This window comes from Furipterus horrens, unplaced genomic scaffold, assembly GCF_987537825.1.
Source record: "Furipterus horrens unplaced genomic scaffold, mFurHor1.1.pri manual_scaffold_2, whole genome shotgun sequence".
In the NCBI taxonomy this organism is placed as follows: Eukaryota; Metazoa; Chordata; class Mammalia; order Chiroptera; family Furipteridae; genus Furipterus; species Furipterus horrens.
This window is the reverse complement of record NW_028327172.1, coordinates 26556337-26581827: the sequence shown is the minus strand read 5'-3', so window position 1 is coordinate 26581827 and position 25491 is coordinate 26556337. Positions and strand designations below refer to the sequence as shown.

The 25491-nt window shown below is 36.6% G+C and overlaps 1 protein-coding gene and 1 non-coding gene across 6 annotated transcripts in view; both read left to right on the top strand.

The window, feature by feature from the left end:
* Positions 1–17038, top strand: part of BBOX1 (gamma-butyrobetaine hydroxylase 1) — a 56093-nt gene extending 39055 nt beyond the window's left edge. For all 5 annotated transcript variants that reach the window (XM_090263136.1, XM_090263128.1, XM_090263121.1 and 2 more), the window contains 4 exons: positions 2230–2335; positions 7042–7238; positions 15050–15216; positions 16555–17038. In XM_090263136.1, coding sequence (XP_090119262.1) covers positions 2230–2335; positions 7042–7238; positions 15050–15216; positions 16555–16709 — 625 coding nt within the window. In that variant the 3' untranslated portion in view covers positions 16710–17038. The remainder of the gene's footprint in view (positions 1–2229; positions 2336–7041; positions 7239–15049; positions 15217–16554) is intronic.
* Positions 17039–23854: 6816 nt separating this feature from the next.
* On the top strand, positions 23855–24045 carry LOC150018048 (U2 spliceosomal RNA). Its single transcript, XR_016509452.1, has one exon. It is a non-coding gene; the product is annotated as a U2 spliceosomal RNA (small nuclear RNA).
* Positions 24046–25491: the final 1446 nt, after the last annotated feature.

Genomic DNA, 25491 nt, shown 5'->3' with positions numbered 1-25491 from the left:
AGAGCTGTTCCCTGGCTAAAGCTTGCACCTTGACTCTGAGCCAGCTCTTGGCTGCAGCAAAACTCAGTTAGTTTACCCTTGATCATAGGAGAAACCGAGAAAGAGAATGTAGATGAATCAATGCAAAACTATCATCACTTTTGAAAAGATAATTTGAATATAGTCATTTCTGACTGACAGTGTCAACGGCATCATCTTCTTGGTCAGAAGATATTAAATATATATTCTGCAACTTGATGAAATTAGTTTTTTGTCTCCTTAAGTTCTTTTCTATGTGTTGATAATTCTTGGAATGCTGATGTTGACAATATCTGAATCTATACTATATACGGGATGTAAAGTGGCATGAACTTACAGAGAATATGTATTTCTTGGCTACAGTCACTATATAATGGATTGCTTGGCTCATACTTGAGATGAGTTGCAGCAGGCTATTTATACTCCTCCACTTTTCATTGGGTCTCTTTGCAGTTTATGGCCACAGGTGGATAGCTCTTACTGAAAGACATACCAGACTTTCCATCCTGAATTTAAATGAGAAAGAAAAAAAGAGCAAACTAGGTATTTTATTCTCAACCCCAGAGAATGAGGAGAAAACCCAATCTTTTCTCTTCAGATTCCTCTGCCTAAAATACATGTCCCAGAAATTCATACTTCTCCTTCCCTGATTTTATTCAAATTTCTGTGAAAAATTCCAGCTCTTTCGAGAGCACGTCCAAAAGCATCATTTCGGCGTGGTAGTCTTCTGACCCCCAACCCTCATCTCCTTACCTTGCTCTCATTTCTTACAACACTTATCTCTATGTGATATTAGATTTCGTAATTTGTCTTTTTTTGGTCCCTGCTCTAGCTCTGTTGTAAAACAATGCCTGGAATAGAATGTGCTCAACATATATTTATTGAAAATGATTTAATAAATGGAAACATAAATTAATAAAGAGATATTGTAACAGCAATAAAATGATGCGCGTATACAGTGACATTTTTGTCGCACTGCCTTGGGTTCATTTAGGAACTCTATGTTTCCTTCCAATGACTCATTGCCTTAATCTTCTGTGGGAAAAGCCTTAGAAAATCTGAATAATGATTTATTTTCTTGTCACGGGGTTGCAAGTCACTCCTAGGGTTTGTTGGTGTTATTGTTAACGAACACATTTTAACTTTTAAGCCAAGCTCTTTTTTGGTAATGGAGGTAAAGCTGACAAAACATAAAATTAACCATTTTGAAGTTTGTACTTCTGTGTCACTTAGTACATTGACAACGTTTTGAAACCACTACTTCTATCTACTTTTAAAATACTGTTGTTTTTTAAAAACTATCCACCTTTTTAAAAAAATTTTGTTATTCTACTATAATTGTCCTAATTTTCCCCCTCTGCCCACCTCCACCCAGCCCACCCCCACTCCCACACCCATCCCCACTTTGCTGTCCATGTGCATGGACCGTCATCTCAGAGTGGTAGAAAACTAACACGTTACATTGCAAAATGGTAAATAAAGGGAAAGAATCAAGCATTTTTTGTACCATCCCTATATGAGCTATTATATGGGGAAACCAAATAGTAGTTGAGAGAAAAGTGGATCTTAATAACAGTGGACAAATATTACAGAAAGAAAGACTTCTAGACATTCTATGTCTTGTAACAAAAGAAGATAATGTCATCTATAGTTTTGCCAAATAGAGAAAATGGAATTTGCCCAAGCCTCTGCATTTAGCTGACAAATTTTTCAGAAACACAAAGGATAGGGAACATGTTGAATGGAAAGAAACTTCTTAATAAGTAAGAGGTTTTAGTTTAGAGCGATGAAAACATTTTTGAAATTAGATTGATAGAGGTGGTGGTTACCAACATTATAAAGGTATTAAATGCCACTGAATTGTTCTCTTTGAAATGGTTTTCTTTGTGCTGTGTCAATTACACTTCAATAAATCATTATCAAAAAGGCATGAAGCTACTAAAATAAAATCTAAAATTCCACATACACCTCTTTGTAAACTCTGTGCAAGAGGCAAATGTACTCTTTTTTTAGAGAGGAGAAGAGCAATGAGGAGATGCTAATTCAGAAATGGTTACTTTAGACAAAGAAAGGTCAGACTCTCTTCCTTGGTTCATCATCATTATAATAAAATGAAAAGTTTCCATTTCCCCCAAGTCCCAAGTTCATTTTAACACATTTCCTCTGGCTTAGTTACAGCCTGTTTCAACATATGTTTCTTGTATTTTACAGACATACTTGGCAAGTGCAAGACAAAATCGATGCAAACAATGTGGCTTACACAACTGGGAAGCTCAGCTTTCACACTGATTACCCAGCTCTCCATCATCCACCTGGGGTAAGGTGAGCCTCCACGTATGCCACAGGGCAGGCCGAGAACCAATGTCCTCTATTCTGAGCCTAGAAGATTATATTATATAGCCTATTTGTCTTATGTAGATCTTTCTCCAAATGCAACCCAAACTCAGAAGATCTTTGTACCTAAATCCTAGATAGCTTCCCATTCCCAAGGGATGAAAGATTTTCGTATATATTTTTTAACATGTTTTGTTTCTTCTTATAACCATTGGACTTTTTGCTTTGCCAAGACATTTTACCACAGCAGTTCTGCACATTTACCATTCCCAAGAGTTAAAAGAAAAAATAAAACAAGCGAACAATATAGGGTTTTTCCCACAAAGTCATATGGGCATCATTCATAATGGCTATTACGGAAAAAAGAAAAGAAAAGAAACACTCCATAACTTAGTGGCTTAAAAAGAAGAGCCACTTGCTTAGGTCATGTTTTTACGGGTTGGGCTGCGTTCGCCTGGGCAGTTCTGATGCTGAGTCGGTTGGGGGCTGGTTGCCCGAGGTGGTGGTTGAGATGGCTTGTCCCTGCTCCATTCACTCTATCATCCTCCAGCTGGCTAGTGCAGGCTGATGCACATGCAGCTGGCAGTGTTTCCAGAGAGCAAGACAAAATCTACAAAGCCTCTCAAGACCTAGGCTCATCATCAACACAATGCCATTTCTGCCATGCTCTTTGGTCAAAGCAAATCATAAGTTCAGCCCAGATTCAAGAGGGGAGGAAGCACGGTTCACCTTTTATGAAAGAAATTGCAAAGGTGGACTACAAATGGGTATAAATGCAAGGAGCGGAACAACCGTGGCTAGTTTTGGAAACCATCTACTCTCCCATCTAACAGATTTCTCATCAAGGAGGGAGAATTTCAACACAGAGCCATGGGTCCCCCAGGAGGATGTCTGGGGCCCTCTTCCACTAAATTGTTACAAAATTGTCATTTTACTAAACTAGCTTTATTTTTACAAAAGCATCATTTTGCTAAACAAAAAAGTAAATACCTTTTTGAAAAGATATTTTGTTCCTATTTTTTGAGCTAAGTGGGACTAAATGAAATATTACATAGAAATTAGTATCTTCATAGGTAAATGGAAGTAGAAATTTGGGACAATTCTCTCCTTACTGAAGGTAAAATGGGTCAAAATACAAATTAGTCTGTTTTCCACCATGTTAAAGTGAACACGCTTTCTCTGTGCCTTATCATTACCCATTGTCCTCACCAGTATTAACTGAGCTAGCCTAGAATGCGCTTTACATTTTATTCTGTTGATTATAAAACACTACATGAATTCTTTGAACTAAATGATTCTGAAATCACCACTATAGTCATCTTTTGGGGTGGGGCCTGGGGACAGGAAGAGACACACAATGTGATTTGTTCTAATTGTGGTCCAGACATTTTCTAAAGCCCTTACGGTGAAAAGCCAGACTAATCAGCTCAGTTCATCTGTTCAAGATAAATTGGAAAAGTTAGGTGGAATAAAGCTTTCAAAAACAGACTAGAAAACCAAACATCTGTTTGAATTTTTTAATTATCTGCTGTTTTTTCTGAGTTTAGGTTTGTTTCTGGGTTAAAATTGAAAGCCTATGGAAAAGTGATTAAATGACTTCAAAAATATTTCTGAAATATAGTATAATGCTTGACATTTTCAGAGCATTTTATACTCTTTCAAAGCATTTTTCACTTATATTATTTTATCTGATACATTCCTTTAAGGTAGACAGGATGTATCATGTCTTTTTCATGTCAGACGAGGAAATGACACACAGCAAGGTTAAATACTTTCACAGGGTGACATCTGATTAATAGGTAACTTGGACTTGAACCCTGTCCTCCATCTTTCACTACACCATATGGCTCTTGAGTTGGACTTTCTAATTTCCATAATTTATATAATGTGATGATAATTTATAACCGTAGCCATACATTACAAATTATTAAAATACAGGAACAACTTAATATTAGACTTCTCTATATCTCAAGACTTAATTCTGAAACTTTCATGTAATAGAGACTTAACAGATATGCTATAAAGAGTGTACACACACACACACACACAGAAAAATCACAAGGTTGTACCTGTCCCCATCAGCAAATGAAACATCCAAAGTTAAATGACCCAATAGAAGATTTTTAAAATAAAAGGTGATTTCTGAAATGTTTAGATTCTAATAGAAGAATAATTTAAACATAGGCACCCTGTGTGTATTGTTCAAGTTTCCATTTTGCATTGAGGGAGTTTTGTCCCTAAATTCAAGTGTTTTGATAACAAACAGAATTAGCTAATGTTCTTTTAGTAGAGATCTGATGATCTGGATAAGTTACCTGTTTAGGGTTCAATTTGATCAATTTGGATCATATGGAGCGGGAACAAGGAGGCAGCTTTAATGAAACACAGATGTTGCTTCACTGGCTTCTTTGTCTGGGCCAAAAGTCACATGCTGCCATAAAGTAACATTTAGAAAGAAAATATTTTTGGTTCTGAATGACTTACATGAAATAAAATTGGGTTTTATACACATCAGGCATATATTTTCCTTTTCAATTAGCAGTGAAAGTGTTGTCTGGCTCTGTCATCGTTTTCTCTTTCATAAGATTACATTAAACTGTAAGTATATAAGAAAAGATTATTACTTGGCCTTGCCATATGTAAAAGACATCAATTGACCTTTTTTAAAGATTTATATTTGAAATACTCTATGACTTCATTATGGCAAAGTCTAAAAGGATTTAAAGAACACTCTGATTCTCCCAGGGACAAAGTTGCGCTATTGTTTTGCCTTCTTGGAGTTTGGTAGATTTGAAATTGAGATTTTCATTGTATTTTCTTTTTAATCATGCTGCTCCACCCCTCGCTGCTCTGGTAATGAGATGGTTTTCTACAATGACTTGGTCAGCTTAGGCACATATATTTTTTTTATTTAAAAAAAAAAGAATCACTTTAAGGACTGAACTATTATTCATTTAGACCAGTTTTCTCCTAACTTCAGAAAATAAGGTGTCATCAATCTAAAATAGAAGTTCAAGATTACAAAACACATGGACACATACTGTACAATACTGAATTATTAGGAATACTATAAAAAGATTTCTCTCTTTATGGGAAAGGAACTTGCTGCCTGAGGATTTTGAGGCAAATAGACCAGTTAGAATACCAGCGTTACCACATATTAATTGAGTTTTACTAGCTGGCTGACATTTTTCAGCTCTGAGTCTCAGTTTCTTCACCTATAAAGTGGAGATGAAAGTATAAATTCTAAGGACTGTAGTGAAGACTTAATAAATCTGAATTATACAATCATAATTTGAGAACAAGCATGTGAAAGTTTTAAAATATTAAGAAAATCAATGCAGCTTTGGGGAGGATGGCAAAATTTGTGTTCTAGATGTGCATTATTTCATACAGTAGTCACAAGCCACAAATGACTATTTAAATTTTAATTTAAATTAGGTAAGATCAAATAAAATCTAAAATTCAACTCCTGGGTCATACTAACCACATTTTAAGTGCACAATTGCTATGTGGGTCCAGTGACTACATTTCCATCATTACAGAAAGTTCAAATGGATGGCACTGTTCTAGACAATCCATGGAGAAAAGCAAGTAAATGGATATTTTTTCCACTCATAATGATACCTCCCCCCCAGTCTGGATATTTGATTACATTTACCTATTCCCTTCTGTAAGAAATGTCAGACATTGGTTTTTAGATTTTTCACTCAGTAAGAATAAAGTTTTCACAGCTGAATAGTTTTAGTTCCTCTAAGCAGAAAATCGGTGTCTAAATTTAGGTATTAAAAATAACCCACCTATGCTGACTTACGAAAAGGAGTGGCATAACCGAAGAAAAAAAACTCCAATCAAAACAAAATTTTTCACTATATTTTGCTTTTCAATGAAATAATGTTAAATTGTTTCTCCTAAAGCTTAGTAACAATAACTACTATCCTTTCGGTTTCTAATTTCCAATGTTTATTGGGTTTATTCATCCTCATAGCCCACTTCACCTCATTACCCTTACACATGAACTCTCGCATTAGATTCCCTCACTAGTTTCCACCTTAAATATTTTATTCCCTGTAACACCACTGGACTGATAGTCTTCAAATCAATCTTTACTTCCATATTCAAAAGCCTTTAATGATTGTCCTCTGAGCACCAAAGTCCAATATGCTTCATCTGACATTCAAGACTCTTCATGATGAGGTTCCAAATGACCTTCCCACTGGATCTGCTATTCCCAGACGTGACCTTCTACCGAAGCCAAATGTTTTGATACCCAGGGAAATGAGTCTCTCTCTGCATTCTATTCTACATATTCAAAATCATATCCATCCTCCTTGACCCAGATGAAATCCCACCTCCTTTGTAAAGCCAACACGACATGCATAAATACTCCAACATGAAGTGCTGGTTCCTTGCAGCTGTTATCATCTGTGCCTTTTGTTTATTAGTGAACGTTAGCATGCCTGTGCCCATGTCTTCAACTATAACTAAAACTATGTTTTAGTTGAAAGATAAAATACTGACAGCAAGCAGCTTTTCCTCCCCAGCCTCTTTCTCTGCTGACACAAGGACAAATAGAAAAGGTTTGTCGATTTTAGTGCACTTCTATCTTTCTGTAGCTGTCTTTCATACAGTGTCAAAAAATACAACTACATATGATTTCAAAACCTATTTCTCTGTTTGTTTTTAAAGGTTCAGCTTCTCCACTGCATCAAACAAACAGTCACTGGGGGAGATTCGGAAATCGTAGATGGATTTAACGTATGCCGACAACTCAAGGAAAACAATCCGCGGGCATTCCAGATTTTGTCCTCCACCTTCGTGGACTTCACGGACATTGGAGTGGATTACTGTGACTTCTCTGTACAATCCAAACACAAAATTATAGAGTAAGTGTTATTTATACATTTGTCATAGCGATGAAACAGCTGAGAGAAAAACTTCATTAACCTAAAGCTTAAACAGCAAAAAGCTTCCGTTAACTCCAGAGCTTTACTTTTTACTAACTTTCTAATCCAGTTTTGGAGGGAAGAGGGAAATAAAGAATCTTTTCACCATAAAAAAAAAAAGTTACTTATCAAATTTCATAAAATCTCTGATCTTAATGTAAGAGAAATAACTAAAACTTCATGTACACTTAACCTTTACTTAATTTTTAAAACCTAAGTTCTACATCATTATAATTGGTGTGATTATACTAGCCAGAATACTTCCAGCCAGAAGTAAAAGAATCTGATGCATTAGATAGATCCAGGTGTTAAACAGTGTTATCTAAAATTTATCTCTTTTTTTTTTCACCTCTTAGCTTTGCAACATCCTTTTTGTTGGCTTCATTTTCAAAGATAATCAACAGTAGTTCCAAGTTTTCATTATCCTTAGAGCTGGTAATCACAGCACAGAGAAAGCACTTATTTCCCAAGAGCTACAACAAAGCTAAATGATTCACTGTCCTATTTGTGTTCCAATGTACCCTTGAAGCAATAGCCATAGACAGAAACTCAGATAATTCTGATTAGCCATTCCTGGGTCACATACTGATCTCTGGAGCAAGGACAGCCTCATCTGAACCACGTGGGCTGAGAATGAAACAGGAATGTCTCCCCAAATGGATGCCAACAAAAATCATATGTTCCCTACATAGAAAGTTTTGTGTTATCTTTTCATTTGACATTATTTGATCATAAATTTTTAAGTATCTACGAAGGCCACAAATTTATCTTTTTATTTGAAAATTATCTTACATTGTGTTTCTAGGACATAGTTGGTTTAATCAGATCCCCTTGTGAATTTTGTGGTGTTTATGATTTTAGAACTGACTTTATATTCTTCTTTTAGGAGAAATAGCCAAATAATATGAACAAAAACTCATTTAATAAATAATCAGATTTCCAGTATACTAACTCAGCTGTCTAATATTCACATAGAGCCTGTATTTATTCATTCAGCGAATATTTATTGAGGCCAACCACTCTTGTTGGTGCTTGGCATACTTGAGTGAAGAAAACAAAGATCCTTAACCTCACACAGCTTACAATTTAACAGAGAAGGGGAGAATTAGAAATTTTAAAACAAATAGGTGAATTACAATGAATGCTAAGTACGCAAGAAAAAAGGAAAAGTACAGCAGCAGAAGGAGAATCTATAGGACCAAAGACTTAGGGAGGCTAGAATTTGCATCATTAAACAATGTGGTGAGGAAAAGCTTTACTGAGTAGGTGATATTAGAACAAAAAATAAAGGAATGAAAAAGATGGCCCAGAAGATAAGAAGTTTGCTGAAATAACTAGAGCAAAGGACCTAAGAAAACCTAAAAACATGACAGGTGCAATCAAGGAAAGCAGAGGGACAGTGCAGAGCAGAGTATTAAGAGAGGAGGTCAAATGGGGGTAAGTTCCTGCAGAGCCTTGTTAGCCATTGTAAGTCACAGGATTTCACTCTTAGTGAAATAGGGTGCTGCCACGAGATTTTGACCAAAAGGGAGACATTTACATTTACACAAATTTATGTACATTTGAAATCCATCACCTCAACTGCTGTGCTAAATGGAGTGTAAAGAGCAAGGAGTGGAGCCGGAAGACCAGTTAGGAAGCTACCGCAGAACTTCCAGTTAGAGGAGAGGGCGCCTTGAACAAGGGGTGATAGTAGAAGTGTGCAGAAGGGTTCATTTGGGATATGTTTTGTAGGTCAAAAGCATATTCTTCAGTCATAGTAGATGAGTGGTGTGAGAGAAAGACAGACAGACATCAAAAATAAACTCTAGTTCAGAATAACATTCTCTTGAGAGCTCAGTCATTGAGGTGGGAAAGAGAAGAACTAACTCTTGGATTACGAGTTTTAACATGGCAGTTTTAATTGTTCAGAAGTTGTCTTAAAAACCCATGAGAGACAGAGAAAGACTAATATCATATCGTTTCACTTATATGTGGAACCTAAAGAACAAAATAAACAAACAGAACAGAAACAGACCCATAGGTACAAATAATGAACTAATGGTTGCCAGATAGGAGGGAGTTGGGGGGGTGGTTGAACAGGTGAAGAGATTACATAGTTACAAAATGTCATAGGGATGTGAAGTACAGCATAGGGAATATAGTCAATAATATTGTAATAACGGTGTGTGGTACCAGGTGGGTACTGGACTTATCAGGGGGATCCACTGGGAGGAAAAGAACCATAACAAATTTTAATTTTGTCATGGCACAATATGATTGCAAGTGTTCAAGGGCTAATGAAAGGAGGCAAAAAAAAAAAAACCTGGGCTATTGAGATTAACCTAATGTTCACCATCTGAATCACAATTTGGCTTTGTTATTTTTGGTAGAAAAAGTCCAGAATTGATTATTTTCAAGGTCTCAGGATATCCCAAGAATATCAAGTGGTTAACATTAACTTGCTTAAAAATGTATTTTTAGCAACAGGAAATAAAACAAGAGGGTTTTCAGTCCATCAGGAACCTTGATCATTTCTGTGTTTGGGTTCATCTCATTTCTTTGTGATTACATTCTTTAGTCACATATTATTTGACTATAAAAGTGTGGGTTTATTTCTGGGTTCTCTATTCTGTTCCATTGACCTATGTGTCTGTTTTTATTCCAGTGCAATGCTGTTTTGATTACTATGGCCTTATAGTATACATTCATATTAGGTAATGTGATTACTCCATTTTTGTTCTTCTTCAGATCTCAGTTGTGATGCAGGGACTTTGGTGGTTCCATATAAACTTTTGAAATATTTGTTCTACTTCTGTGAAATATGTAATTGGAATCTTGAAAGGAATTGCATTGAATCTCTAAATTGTTTTGGGTCCATGTGTGTTTTAATGACATTAATTCTTCCTATCCATGAACAGAGTATGTGTTTCCACTTATCTGTATCTTCTTTGATTTCTTTCTTTAGTGTCTTACAGTTTTCTGAGTATAAATCTTTTATCTCCACAGTCAGATTTATTCCTAGGAATTTTATTCTTTTTGAAGAATTCATGAATTAGAATGTTTTCTTGGTTTCTCTTTCTGTTAGTCCATTATTGGCATATAAAAATGCAGCTGATTTCTGGATATTAATTTTGTATCCTACTACTTTGGGTAACTTATTTATCAGTTCTAGTAGTTTCTTGGTGGAATCTTTAGGATTCTCTATGTACAAAATCACGTCATCTACAAATAAAGATAGTTTTACTTCTTCATTTCCAATTTGGATGCCTTTTATTTCTTCTTCTTGTTTGATTGCTAAGGCTAGGACTTCTAGTACTATGTTGAATAAAAGAGGTTAAAGCAGACATCCCTGTATGGTCCCCTGTCTTAAGGGAAGTGCCTGAATTTTTGCCTGTTGAGCATGATGTTGGCAGCGGGATTGTCATATATGGCCTTTATTATGTTTAGGTATGTTCCCTCTATTCCCACTTTTCTGAGAGTTATTACCATACATTGCTGCTGGATTTTATCAAATACTGTTTCTGCATTTATTGATATGATCATGTAGTTTTTATCCTTCATTTTGTTTATGTGGTAAATGACATTTATTGATTTCTGAATGTTGTATCAACCTTGCATTCCCAGAATAAATCCCACATGATCATGGTCTATGATCTTTTTATGTATTGCTCTATTGAGTTTGTTAAGATTTTGTTGCAGATTTTACCATCTATGTTCATAAGGATATTGGTCTGTAACTTTTTTTTTGTAGTGTCTTGATCTGTTTTGGGAATTAGAATAATGCTGGGCTCATAAAATGAGCTTGAGAGTCTTCCCTCCTCCTGAAATTTTTGAAATAGTTTGAGAAGGAGAGGTGTTAGTTCTTCTCAAAGTGTTTGGTTAAATTCACCTGTGAAGCCACCCAGTCCGGGACATTTTTGATGACTGCTCAATTTCACTAGGTGTAATATGACTATTCAGATTCTCTTAATTCTTCCTGATTTAGTTTTGGCAGATTGCTTCTAGAAATTTATCCATTTCATCCACATTGTCCAGTGTTGCCATATAGTTGTTCATAATATTTTCTTACAATCCTTTGTATTTTTTTGGTGTTACTTCCTATTTCTCCCCTTTCATTTCTGATTTTATTTATTTAGGTTCTTTATTTTTCTTGAAGGGTTTGGTTAAAAGTTTGTCAATCTTTTTTATCTTTTTATAGAACCAACTCTTAGATTGATTGATTTTTTTGTATCACTTTTTAGACTTCATTTATTTCTGCTCATTTATTTCATTTCTTATGCTCACTTTGGGATTTGTTCATTGTTCTTTTTCAAGTTCCTTTAAGTGTGAAGTTAGATTGTTTATTTGAGCTTTTTCTTGTTTTGAGTAGACTTGTAATTCTATTTCCCTCTTAGATGGCTTTCCCTGTATCCCATAGATTTTGGATTGTTGTGTTCTCATTTTCATTCGTTTTCAGGTATCATTCAATTTCTTCCCTGATCTTGTTGTCAACCCATTCACTGTTTAATATCATGTTATTTAGCTCTCATGTCTATGGATTTTTCAGTCTTCTTCTTGTGATTGATTTCTAGTCTCATAGCATTGTGGTCAGAGAAGATGCTTGATATGACCTCAATCTTCTTCAATTTACTGAGACTTGTTTTGTGTTCTAACAGGTACTCAATCCCAGAAAATGTTTCATGTGCACTTGTAAAATATGTATATTCTGATGCTTTGGGGTGAAATGCTCTGAAGATATCAATTAAACCTATTTTATCTAGTGTGTTGTTTAACGCTGCTGTCTCTTTGTTGATTTTCTGTCTGGAAGATCTATCCGTTGAAATCAATGGAGTATTAAAATTTCCTGCTATGAGTAAATTTTGGTAGATCTCTCCCTCTATGTCCACCAAAGTTTGATTAACATATTTAGGTGCTTCTACGTTGGGTGCATAAATGTTTAGTGGAGTTATATCTTCTTGTTGGAGTATATCCTTTATTATTATGAAGTATCCTTTGTCTCTTACTAGAGTCTTGGTTTTAAAGTCTTTTTTCTCATATATAAGTATTGTTACCTCAGCTTTAATTTTCCTTTCCATTTGCATGAAATATCTTTTTCCATGCCTTTACTTTTAGTCTGTGTGTGTCTTTCAATCTGAAGTGTGTATCTTGGAGACAGCATATATATGGGCCTTGTTTTCTTATCCATTCAGCTACCCTATGTCTTTTGGTTGGAGCATTTAAACCATTTACAATCGAGGTGATTATTGATAGATATTCTTTATTGCCATTTGATATTTTAACTATTTTCCTCTTTCTCTTTCTTTTCCATCCTCCTCCTCCTTCTTCTTCTTCTTCTTCTTCTTGCAAGTCCTTTAACATTTGTTACAGTACTAGTTTGTTGTGAACAAGCTCCTTCAACTTTTTCTTGTCTGGGAAGCTTCTTATTTCTCCTTCAATTTTAGATGATAGCCTTGCTGGGTAAAGTAGCCTTTTTTGGAGGTCCTTGCTTTTCATCACCTTGAATATTGCATGCGAATCCCTTCTGGCCTGAAATGTTTCTGTTGAGTAATCAGATAATCAGATAATCAGATGACAGTCTAATTAGAGCTCCCTTATAGGTAGCTACCAGCTTTTCTCTTGCCACTTTTAGGATTCTCTCCTTGCCTTTAAGCTTTGCCATTTTAATTATGATTTGTCTTTTTGTAGGCCTTTCTGTACTTCCTTGACCTCTGTGTCTTTTTCCTTCGTCAGATTAAGAAAGGTTTTGGTCATTATTTCTTCAAATAGGTTCTCAATTCCTTTATCACTCTCTTCTCCTGATATTCCCATGATGTGAATGTTGTTATGCTTCATGTTGTCCCAAAGGTTTCTTAAACTCTACTCATTTAAAAAAAATTTTTTCTTTTTGCTGCTCTGCCTGGGTGTGTTCTTCTACCTTGTCTTCCAGATCACTGGTTTGATCCTCTGCTTCATTTAACCTACTGTTATTCCTTCTAGTGTATTATGTATTTCAGATATTGCATTTTTTTATTTCTGACTGATCCATTTTTATGCTTTCTATGTCTTTTTTCATGCTATTGAGTATCCTTATAATCATTACTCTCTCTATCTGATAGTGTGCCCCATTTCATCTAGTTCTTCTTCTGGAGAATTCTCTTATTCTTTTGTTGGGGGCCTATTTCTTTGTCTTCCCATTTTGGCTACATCTTTCTATTTGTTTCTATGTATTATGTAGATGTGCAAAGACTCTGGAGCAGACCTATGTCAGACACTGCTTGTGACTGGCCAGAGAAAAACTGTAGCTATCAGTGATCCACAGTCTGTGGACCCCTCTGCTGAGCCTGGGTGTGGGCAGAAAGAACCAAGCTGAGGACCAAGGCTGGCTTTTACCAGCACCAGACCTGTGAGTGGGTCAGTTAAAGTCTCAGAGGGTCCCAGATATCTGCCTTAGTTGTTAAACTAAATCATTTTTATATACTCTAGCTGTAATCAGCAGTCTAAATTAAACTCCATAGGGTAGAACAAGAGGTATTCTTACAGGTAGGGCTATTGCTTCCCCTCAGATTGTTGGTGTTGGAGGGGAGTGTTCTGCCTGATAAATATGGCCTCTTCAGTATGGGGAATGACTCAATTCAGGGATCCTGGTGGTTAATCCTTCAGCTCTCTCCCATGAGGCACCAACCTCATGTGTCTCTAGTCCACTCTGCCCTCCTTCTGCCAAGCCCAGGGTAAGTGGCTGCAAATGAAGTTTTGTGCAATGGCCCTTTAAGAGGCTCTCTGCACATCTAGCTATCTCTCCATGGCAGAGAGAAACCCCACTGCTTTTCACAGCTGGATGTTATTTGGGTTCCTTTCTCAGTTCTGCTGTTCTAGGCTGGGGAGCACAGCTGGGATTTAAACCACATACCTCTTAGGGCTAACCCCCAGTTGCTGAAATATCCTTCCAGGACTTCAGCTGCTGGCCTTGGGAGCCCAGAGAGCCCTTTCATGCCTTCTCTGCACTCCCTACCCGTCTTGTTGTGGTGGTATTGTTTCTTCCCTAAATCCTTGGTTGTAAGGCTTCTCTCTAGCTATTGTTCAGCTGGTTATCAAGGATTTTTCTATAATTTAATTATAATGCCAGTTTGGCCCTTGGAAGAGGTTAGTGTAGCTTCCACCTAGTTTTCAACCATCTTAGGTCTCCCTTAATCATCACCTACGGCCTAAGAAGTTTCAAAGTCATTATATTCTTTTCTGTAACATGGATGATGGCACAAAGAATGTACCTCAGGCTAGACTCTTCTTTTCTCTGTGCATCAGTTTCCCCATCTATAAACTAGGGATTGAATTGGAAAAGTGTATTTCAAACTTTTAAAAACAGATCTTTCTTTTCACTAACACTCCAGTAAAGTTCTGCTTAAAACCCCAGTAAATAAGACCTATAAAATGATGGACCTATGAACTTATAAAAATACCTTAATATGTAAAAGCTACTGTTTAAAGAATGAAGAATAAATTCATTTTCTTAAACATAAAAAAGTTTTTATCAGAAGTCTTCAATATTGTTTACTTTAAGTTAATTTAAATTTTTCTGGCATTTAGGTGGTAAGATTTCAAAAATGCTTACTAAATTGATAAATGAAAAAAGAAATAAATACATTGTACCATGGGTAACATTAACATCTTTTGTACATGTGCTTGGATTCTTTAATATTTTATGTCAGAATCATCTTCCAAGACAAATTAACCCTTAAAATGTAAATAGATACTTTGTGACTTATATATTTTACTTTTTCTCTTTAAAAAAATAGATTAGATGATAAAGGCCAAGTGGTTCGTATCAACTTCAACAATGCAACAAGAGACACAATATTTGATGTACCTGTTGAAAAAGTTCAGCCTTTTTACACTGCTCTGAAGGAGTTTGTTGACCTCATGAACTGTAAAGAATCCAAGTTTACTTTTAAGATGAATCCAGGTCAGTAAACATGGTTTCTCAAATAACTGAAAGGATGTATTTTCTTCAATCTTAACCATTTAGAGCAATATGTAGAGCTGTTTTTTCAAGCATGGAATGTGGAACCTTACAGCAGAATCTTGGTGAGTGACCAACTTGCTGAAAGAGCAGACTCCCAGCCCCAACTCCTGACTCTCCAGACTTTAAAATATTTATTTTGAACAAAGCTCCTAGGTATTCCCTAAGCACACCAAAATTTAATAACCTTCAACCTAAAGAATACTTGAAAGATAAGCTATAGGCCAAATGAAACCTTGTGTCTGATATCAAGACAGATGACTTATATTTGCTATCCTGATAATCAATCAATATAAACTAAAGCTTGTAGTCAATTATTCTATCCTGATAAACAAATAAAATTACCTTCATGATTTTCATTCTAAGCTACATGAGTAATATTTACTCATTAAGCTTACCTGATCTGGCAAACTAGTGCTACCTGAAATAAAGCAGTTCTTGAAATACCCCAGCTACTTGAAATAAAGGAGCAGAAAGCTTTGTATTTTTCCTGGACCATCTTGACTCATTAAAGTGATATTAAACTCAAGGCTTTTGATACTTAAAATAAAAAGCATAATTTCTCATTGCCATTGATTTGACCAAGTGGAAGATTCTTTTCACTTGTGATTATTTTTTAATTGATTGTGGTACGATAAAGTAATACCAAAAATATCCACAAACCAGCTGCTACACAGTCATGCCAGGTTGATTTTAAGAGCAGTAATGTGTAAAATGAAAATATCATGGGAGAAAAGTAGAAAAGAATTAGGAGTTGGAATCCAAGCTTCACCACTTAATGGCACCGTAGCTTTGGGCAAATCCCTCAACTTCTCGGAGCCTCAGTTTCCTCATATATGAAAAGATGAGATAATAATCTCTTTTTAGGATTCTTATGAGGCTTAGAAATAGTGTACATGAAATACCAGAAACATGGAAGACAAACCAAGAATGTCACTATTTTATAATCATTTGAGGCTATTAAACTGGAATAAACACTTCTAAGTAAGAGGTAGTAGCAGTCAGGAAGAACAATTCAAAAGTTTTACACAGAAATATTATTTCAAGTAAGAACTATAAAAGTGTCCACAGGAGCCTGCCAGGCTATGTAGTTTAAAGGTCAAAATGTCTAAAGCTGTTTGTAGCCTATGGCCTGATCTGTGTAAAAAGTGGATATATGGGTTTTATGTAAAGAAATAAACAAATTATTTTTGATGTGAACTGAGTGGCAATATTTTGCATTTTCTAGCTCTGCACGTATTAAAGACATGATTATTCGTATTGAAAAACTCTTTTGTCTAGGTGATGTGATTACTTTTGATAATTGGCGCTTGCTGCATGGTCGAAGTAGCTACGAAGCAGGAACTGAGATATCCCGCCATCTAGAAGGAGCTTATGCCGACTGGGATGTGGTAATGTCCAGGCTTCGCATCTTAAGGAAGAGTGTCCAGAACTAGAAACTGAATCTTCTGACTATAATTTCAGTAAGATTCCAATGAGTGTATTTGGTAAGAAATGGTAAGGATGTCTCCACGGACCATGATTCATGTCATTTATATATTAATTTCTTTAACACTGAATATGTCACCTTTCTCACAAGAATTTTTTCTTTGTAATCACCTCTAATGCCAGCTCTTTAGATGTTTATAGCAGTGTTCTCTCTTTTCCAAACAAAGCAAGCTTTCTGTTCTAGTGCATGTATGATCTAATTTCTTTTGCCCATAAATGAGAGTCTCCAGAATGCCTAGAAATAGTTTTGTATCAAATAAAGCCTTTCTTCAAATAACACCTTTTTAAAGAAAACTTTATTTTTTCAAATAAAGCTTGTATTCCAAATAAAACTTGTTTTGTAGAAAACATGTTTTTGCTCTGTTGCCTATAGGGTCTCATCTTTCATAACCTCATATGACTGTCTTTAGCAAGCTTGAGAAAAAATGTCCTATTTTCAAAGATTTAATTTATTTACTTTGTTAAAGAATTCTATTGCCCAAATTTTCAGACTTCACAGACATGGCAATCTCAAAATTTCCTTTAAACCTAAATTATGACACCAAACCCAAGAATGCCAAATGAAGAGGAAATCTAGTCTCCCTAAGTATCTGTGTCACAAATAAATACTCCCAAGACCTACCAGGATAGCTTACACCCGTCCAGGAGCCAGCTCCCCCCATTCCTTACCTTCAGCTAATAACAGGGAAAGGTGGAACCAAGATACACGCAACCCTCATAAATGAACACACTATCTGTTCGCTTCTGGACAGCTTCATCTGATGGTCTCGGCTTCCTCTGTGGCCACTGCCTTCTCCTCAGTAGTGGAACACAGGTGTCACTGGCAGCCGTGGAAATCCCACTCCTGTTGAACTGGGTCCCATCCCTATCCCTGACAAAAAGGGCAGTCTCAGTATTACTATTTGCTGAAATCCTGGTGGTAGGAAGACTTTTAGTCCATACATTTTGGGCCCTCACCAAGCCTCCTATTTTGAAAATCTTAATTACTGCCACCATGGCCAACCTCTACCTGTTGTCTTAAGACAATTTCAAAACACTATACTTCCAACTATGTTTTAACTTTTGCTTCACACTCACGGTGCACCCACAGCACTGGGAGTCTGGACTGAGAGTGTCGTAAGGCCGTATCAGCACACCCTTCTGATTCCCTGAGTCCACATCACCAGCTCAGACTCCCCTTTCCCTTATAACACTGCCCCTTTCTTGGGTCTTCATTGTCTTTTTCTATAATCTGGTCTTGATTAGAGCTACTATAGTATATCACACACTTGATTCCTTTGAACTTCAGAGAGAATTAGTTGGGTTCTCCATCCCATCTCTCCTAAGACACTCCTAGAATAAAAACCAGGTGAGTTCACAGTGACATGGCCTGTTTTAAGAGAAACCATTCAATAACTAAAAATAATTTTCTGGGGTGTCCCTAGCTCCATCACTTCATAGCATCTAAACCCTAAGCATTTGCCAACTAAAGCGAGTTATGATGCTTTCCTTCACTAAGCAGATATTTATCACATACATACCTGGTACATGTCAGTCCCTCTACTAGACCAAGGACACCCAAGGACTTTTGATGTGCCTGCTTACAGTCTGGCAGGAGAACATAGAAGGATATAGATGATAATATGTTACAATAACAGAATGGTTCATATGAAAGAAACCAACATGGAAAATTAATCAAAGCTTCAGCTGAGTTGAATAAGGGTTAATTGTAGTTTTCTGGGCAAAAATGGGAAAATGACTTTCCAAGACAAAAGACAGAAGAAGCACAGAGAATTGAGAGTGAACACACATGTGATGATGACACACAAGCGAGAGAGTAGAATACAAAAGTGGTATAAAGTCTGGAATCGGATCCTAGGTTCAGATCATAATAATAACCATCAGTTGTTAAGTATGTGTCTTTGGACAAGTTACCTTTTCCCTTAAGCCCCAGTTTTTCTGTTTATAAATGAGACTAACAACAGTTCTTATCCCATTATTTTTTACTGAATGAAAAGCTTATGTAAAGCACTGTTTTCCCAAACTTCTCAGATGGTAAGAGTAACCATGACGTTCTTGTGTTTTGTTTTTTATTACAACTTCCCAGGCTCATTCCCTGAAGATTATGATTCAATGGGTCAGGAATAGGGACCAGGAATTGTATTTTTAGCAAGCATCCCTGGTGATACATATCATCAGAGGACTTTGGAAAATATTGATTTAAAGCCTTTAGTATAGTTCCTAGCTTAGGGTAAGTGCTCAATACATGTTAAGTATTATTAGGTATAATAACAGAGGTTGTAGAAAGACAGAGTGGATTAGGGTGAGAAGAGATATACGAGGCTGGAGGCAGAGATGGGAGCCAAGTCACGAAATGCTGAAACGTGTTATAGTAAAGAGTTGATATTTGATCTTGAAAGCAATGAGGATCCATTTAAAGTCTTTCAAGTAATAAAGTGCCTTGATCAGATATCCATTTTGTAAATATCCATCTGGCTACATTGTGGAGGGAATTGTAAATGAGAAAGACTGGAGGCCATAAATCCACTTATGAGGTTATAAATCTACTGCAGGAAGTCAGATGAAAAATTAAGAAGACTGAATAAGAATGCTGGCAAAAGGTATGGAGAGATACTTAGAAGCCTAAATCTAGAGGACTTGATGACCCACTGCAAGTGAAGATTGAGGGAGATTTCTCAGATGTCTCCCAGGTTTCTAGTTAGGAGAAGTTAACAGTGATTCCATGTCCAAGGAGGGAACCCGCAATAGCAGAAGCAAGCCTGTGGTCAAGAAAATGAATCTAGTTTTGAACAGACTGAACTTGCACTGCCCATGAGCCATTTCATTTGGCAGTTGATACATATACACATACAGCTCAGGACAAAGACCTGGACTGGAAAGTACACAGATGGTGGATGAAATCATTACTTGTTTTCCTGGAGACATTTCATGATTGTGACCAAGGTTATAAGCCTCATGGTATGATGATAAGCTAATTATATTGGCCTAGTTTGTGGAATCAGTTACACTCTATACATAAAGAGTCACTGGTGGCTTGTGTTCAAAATCAGCTAGACCTCCTACATATGTATGTTGTCATTAGAAGACAACATCTTAAGGCAGTACCCCATGGGCTGGCTGTTTCTTTCTCTGTTGAAAAAAATTATTTCTGCCCTGGAAAGGAAGGACAGAAGGATTGGATACAGTTGCAACAATTTCTGAAGTGTTATATAGGACATGACATATTATGGGCTATGGGAGCTGGTGCCGACTAAAATGATTAGGTTTCCTGGATATAACAGTCTAAAGATTTGACTTTCCCCCAAACTTATAATAGATCTGATGTAACTTGGATTAGAATTTACCTCTATTTGGCGGTGTGGACTCACTGTCTGTTCAATTTCTCTGATTTGATTTGGAGAATATCAACTTGTTGGCTGGTTAATTGGAATAACTCTACAGGTCACCAGAATGACAGGTCACAAGGTATTTCATTGGTCTCTATTTATCCCCTTAGCCAAACACTAAAAAGTAAGTAAATAAATATCTACTAGATAGTTAGAGAAAATTTATGCAACCAGAGTAGTTCTATGGAAAAATTAAGTGACACTGAGAGTCACTTCTCTGTCCAGGAATTTAAACTAAGAAACAGGAGACATTTTATAAATGAAAATATCCCTTTATGTCATCCTCAAAAAAATATTCTTTTGAGAATAAATTTGAACTGTAAGTTATTGCAATAAAAATGTGATCTGGTTGGCCTTAATGGCTTAGAGCATATCTCTGAGTCTCTGTACATGTTTTTCCAGTTGCCTGGAATCCTCTTTCCTACCACCTTTTATGCCTGGAAAACTTCTTCTGTTCCTTCAATATTTCAGCTTAAGTTTCACCTCCCCTGTGAATCCTTCCCTGGTTCTCCCAGCCATGCTTAAACACTCTTTTCTCAGGCTCCCACTGAGCCTTGCACACTACACATTTTTATGTTCATCCATTCTGGAAGTACTCATGCATGCCTACTATGTGCCAGACACTATTCAGGGTACCCGCAGTCAAGACAGACATAAAGGACTTCCTAAGATAATGGTCTAGTAGGAATATCAAGCATTGATCAAAAAATCATGGAAATAAGTTACTAATTCTGGTTCATGTTATAAATAAAAGGTCTAAGAAGCTACAAGATCATAAAATAAGAAGACAGGACTAATCTCAAGGGAGTGGGGTTCAGGGAAGTCCTCCCCTGAGGAAGTGAATTTTGAGCTGTTTGAAGGGTGATATACAATAATGGTACTTTTGGCTTCAATGAACAGAAATGCTGAATCAAACAAGAAGGAAATTTTTTATTTCAGAAAACATGAAGTCCAGGACATAAGGCTGGCTCCTCACATTGCACCTCCCTAGTCCCACATCTCTGTAGTTCTCTTGGTCTGTCCTCCTTTATGTGTGTGCTTTATCCTCAGGCTGATAAAGAGGATAAAATATACTCGCTTTTGCGGTGTCTCTCTTAAAAGCAGGGAAATCTTCCCTAAAATCCCTCCTGTAGGCTTTCTCTAATGCCTCCTCAACCAGAATGGTGTCAAATGCACTTTCATTAACAAATTACAGCTATAGAAAATGAAATTTTCATGATTAACTCAAAGGAGTTAAGATATATACTGAGGTGGTCCTCAGTATACATGGATATGTGGCAGAGTGGGTAACTAAAAACTAAAATGAAGATGAATGTTAGATGATGTGTAGGCAACCACGAGTGCATGCTTTAGATAAGAGACACCTGTCTTGGTAGAAGGGGAGAGCAGGCAGGGAGAGTCGACCAGGCAAAACAAATGGGATAAGGGCTCTGATGCAGTAGGCAAGATACTGCTCTTGAAGAAACAGATCAAGGCAATGAGTCTTGCAGGTGAGTAGCCCACCAACAGTATCAAAGAGATTATGAACTTCTTAAGCAGAGATTTTTATTTGTGTCTCCCAGCACCTAAATATTTGTGGACCAAATGAAAAGAGCTAGGGTGATTGTTGCTTTGCATATTCTCCATTTGACATCATGATGAAACTCAAGTCACATCTCCATGAATTCAGTCATTGAGAATAGTCTCAATTTTTGTACCAGGGAGGACTTCATTTCTCTTCCACCTAACACATTTTAACTATGCACATACCCAATTTTAGCCTCAAAAGCTTTTCCATTTTTTACCAGGATGAGGCCATACACCAATTTAAAACATCCCAGCAGGGAACTTTCAGTTTCCAGACCATCCTATAAGGAGCTTAAAAGTTTTCGCTTCATCCTAAGAACAAATAAAAAGCTAAACAAATGGAAAAATCGGTAACTCTTCTCAGATTCATGAGACAAGTGAGGTCACAGGGCAAACTGCTGCCTCCGAAAGTGTAGGGACAAACAGGCAAATACAGAGAATCACAACTTCCCAGAGCAGAAACCTCCACAGGAACCAGTGCCAAGGTAGGGAAACCTGATTGATAATTGACAAATTGTGAAAGGCTCCGTTTGGACAAACCTAAAATATAAAAACTCCAGGAGGACCCAGTCATGGGGAGGTCTTCACAGTTTTCTGTGTTTTACCTCCAGGAACTCTAATAGGTCCTCACAGTGAACATCAGAGAAAAATCTCCCATGTTTCCAGCCAGAGAAAAAGAAGACAGACCATTTTGAAATGTGTCAGATTATTCTGTTCTTATCAAGGCCTGCTCTCAGGAGAAACTATTTTGTCAGAGACCAACCTACCTGGAGGAAGGAAAACACACAATTCCAAACCCCTCTAGCCAGACTGTCTCACCTAAAGGGGTGAAACTAAGATGCATATAGGACTATAGAACATTCTCCCTCCCCTCCACATCTTACCACTACATTATTACAGACCTATTTACAACAACAAAATTACAAGGCATAATAAAAGACAAAAAAAAAATGCAGTGCGAAGATCCTGAACAAGCATCAGAACCAGAGTCAGATAAGGCAGTCATGTTGGAATTATTAAAACAGATAATAATTAAAAAAGAAAAACTATGATTAGTAGCTAAGGGCTCTAATGGGAAAAGTAGACAACATGCAAGAACACATGGATAATGTAAGCAGAGAGATAGAAAGTCTAAGAAAAAAATCAAAAAGAAATTCTAGAGATCAAAAACACTGTAACAGAAATGAATAACATCCCGGATGGACTCATTAGTAGAGTAGAGAGCTGAGGAAAGAATTTCTGAGCTTGAAAAATTAAAAATAGAAATTTTTAAGACTGAAAAACAAAGAGAAAAAAATTGAAAAATACAGAATATTCAAGGACTTGAATTTTAGAGCTTCAGGAAGAAACTGTTTTAATTTTTTAAGATTTTATTTATTTTTAGAGAGAGGGAAAGTGGGGAATAAAAAGAGGGCAAGAAACATCAATGTGAGAGAGAAGCATTGATCGGTTGCCTCTCACAGGCACGCTGACCAGGGACTGAACCCACAACCCAGGCATGTGCCCTGACCAGGAATCGAACCTACAACCTTTCATTTGCAGGACGATGTCCAACCGACTGAGTCACACCAGCCAGGGCAGTTTTTTAATTTTTTAAATTGTTATATATTTGATAGTTAAGACTTTTTAATTATAGTAAGTGATGATTGGTTCCCATTTATGGTAATGATATAAAGATTCTTTTCCAATTAAACTTAAGTTACTATTGAAAGAAAAGTGTTTCTAGAAGTACAGTGATGCTATTTTGAAGGAGATATTCCACTGACTAAAGTTTGGAAAATGCTGATCCTTTTATGAACAAGCAAACAGAATGAGAGAGGAGAAATTACTTCCCCTGGCCATAAAAAATGAGTGACAGAGCCAAAATTCAAACATAAGTTTTGGTTTTTAGTTCAGTTCCCTTTCTACTTTTCCACACTGTGAAGATTTTAATTTCATGTGGAATTAGGTTAGTACTTGCTGTTTCCAAATGTCTCACCAATGGCTTTACTTTACATTCCCAGTAAACTAATCCCAGAATTGATAGAGACATAAGTGAAGGGCACAAAAGTCATTTGAGGGTCTAACAAATGTGAGAAACTAAATCAGTGCAAAAGTCCTCAAATTACAGAATGCATAAAAATTACTGGGAATCCTGTTTAATCATTTCTCAACCTTTTGACTAAAATCAAGTATAGCATCTGTTCATATCAGTTTAATATATGATACATCCTCTATCTGAGGACATTATATTAAATGGATTTTTGGAGCTGGGAGATGGAACAGGAGCTTGCTCCGCCCACTCGGTACATGAACCTGATTTTGCAGTACTTTCAGGAATGGTGCACCAAAAAAAAAAAAAAAACCTGACTCCCAATACACCCTCACTTGGATTCAGCAGGCTTAGGTCTAGGAATCTTGCTATTTAACAAGCATCCCAGGGATCCAGCTGTAAGTGGTTCATGGACCACACTTAAAGAAACAGCGCTCTGTTCACATGGTCTAAAAGCAGCATTCCAGTCCTGGCTTAAAAGGCCTCTGGGACTTTCACTAGCGACACGTTGTCTGCGTTTACTTCACTCTTCTCACTCAAGAGTTTCCTCATCTTTCTCTGGTACACGAGCAGTGGAAAGGGATGTCAGAAAGGGTCTCCGAACCCTACTCTACATCATTAGGGGTTGGCAGTGAGAGCCTCTGTCAACCCCAGCAAGTCAATTCCTTCCTCAGCCTCTTGCTTACCACACACCCTCCTTATGAAATGAACTTTTCCTTGAAAGTATTTATCATAACTGTAATCAAAGGGTTTTCTGCACAATTAATTATCGAGATTTTTTTCCCCCTAGGCATTGTGATATTCATAGCACACAGCATATAGAGGGCTCAGGAGAACAGTCAGTGAATTGTTGCTGAATACACAAGCAAAGTAGCACTTTTGGGTACAGATGTCTTTTTCTTTTGACAGTAATCCAGATTTTTTATTTAGTAGGTAGAAGAGAGAAAAATTTTCTCCCTTTTATTTTTAGAGAACATGACACTTCCAAAGGTCATCCTATGACATGGCCTGGAAGACAGTGGTTATAAATGGTCTCAAATGGCTGAAATCCATATAATGAGAAAACATTCACAATAAGTGCAAAAAGGTTTCTTTTGGCTTATTTATGTATAATGTAAGCAGTGGCCCTGAGCTAAGCTTTAGGTTCTTTGGAAGACATATGGAAAATATCACTGTCAGTGATGTTTGATGAACCCAAATACTGTTATGGTTTCTCTCCAAGAAATCTCCATGTGCTGACCCAGTTGCTTAATGTTCATTACATATTTAAAGACATAAATCATAAGGTTTCCCGATCTTACCACCCGAGCTGTTCTGGGTTAAATCATACACAAAGAGACCTAATTGTTCAGCCAGTGGAGGGGAAGCTGGGCAAAGAAGACACAGTGCACATAGATATGTGGTTTCATTTTAAAACATAAATTACAGCATTTCCTTTTAATACATTTGGGCAAAATTGCAGTCCTAGTTGTTTTGAGTTAAATCAAACACAGACAGACAATTCTTGGACCAGTGGTAGGGCAGATCCAGATGGGGAAAAGGATGAAATGAATATAAATATGCACATGAAAAGAAAACTTATTTAGTGGTTTCTGTTTTCCTTCTATGCAATTTGCTTTCAAATTATCAGCAGCATCTTTGAAATATTGGATTCAACCAGAATTAAAATGAAACCCTCATGAAAGTTAGCATTTAATGATCTCTGGGAAAGTCCTCCACTTTTTCTTGGATACAACTAAAAGCATT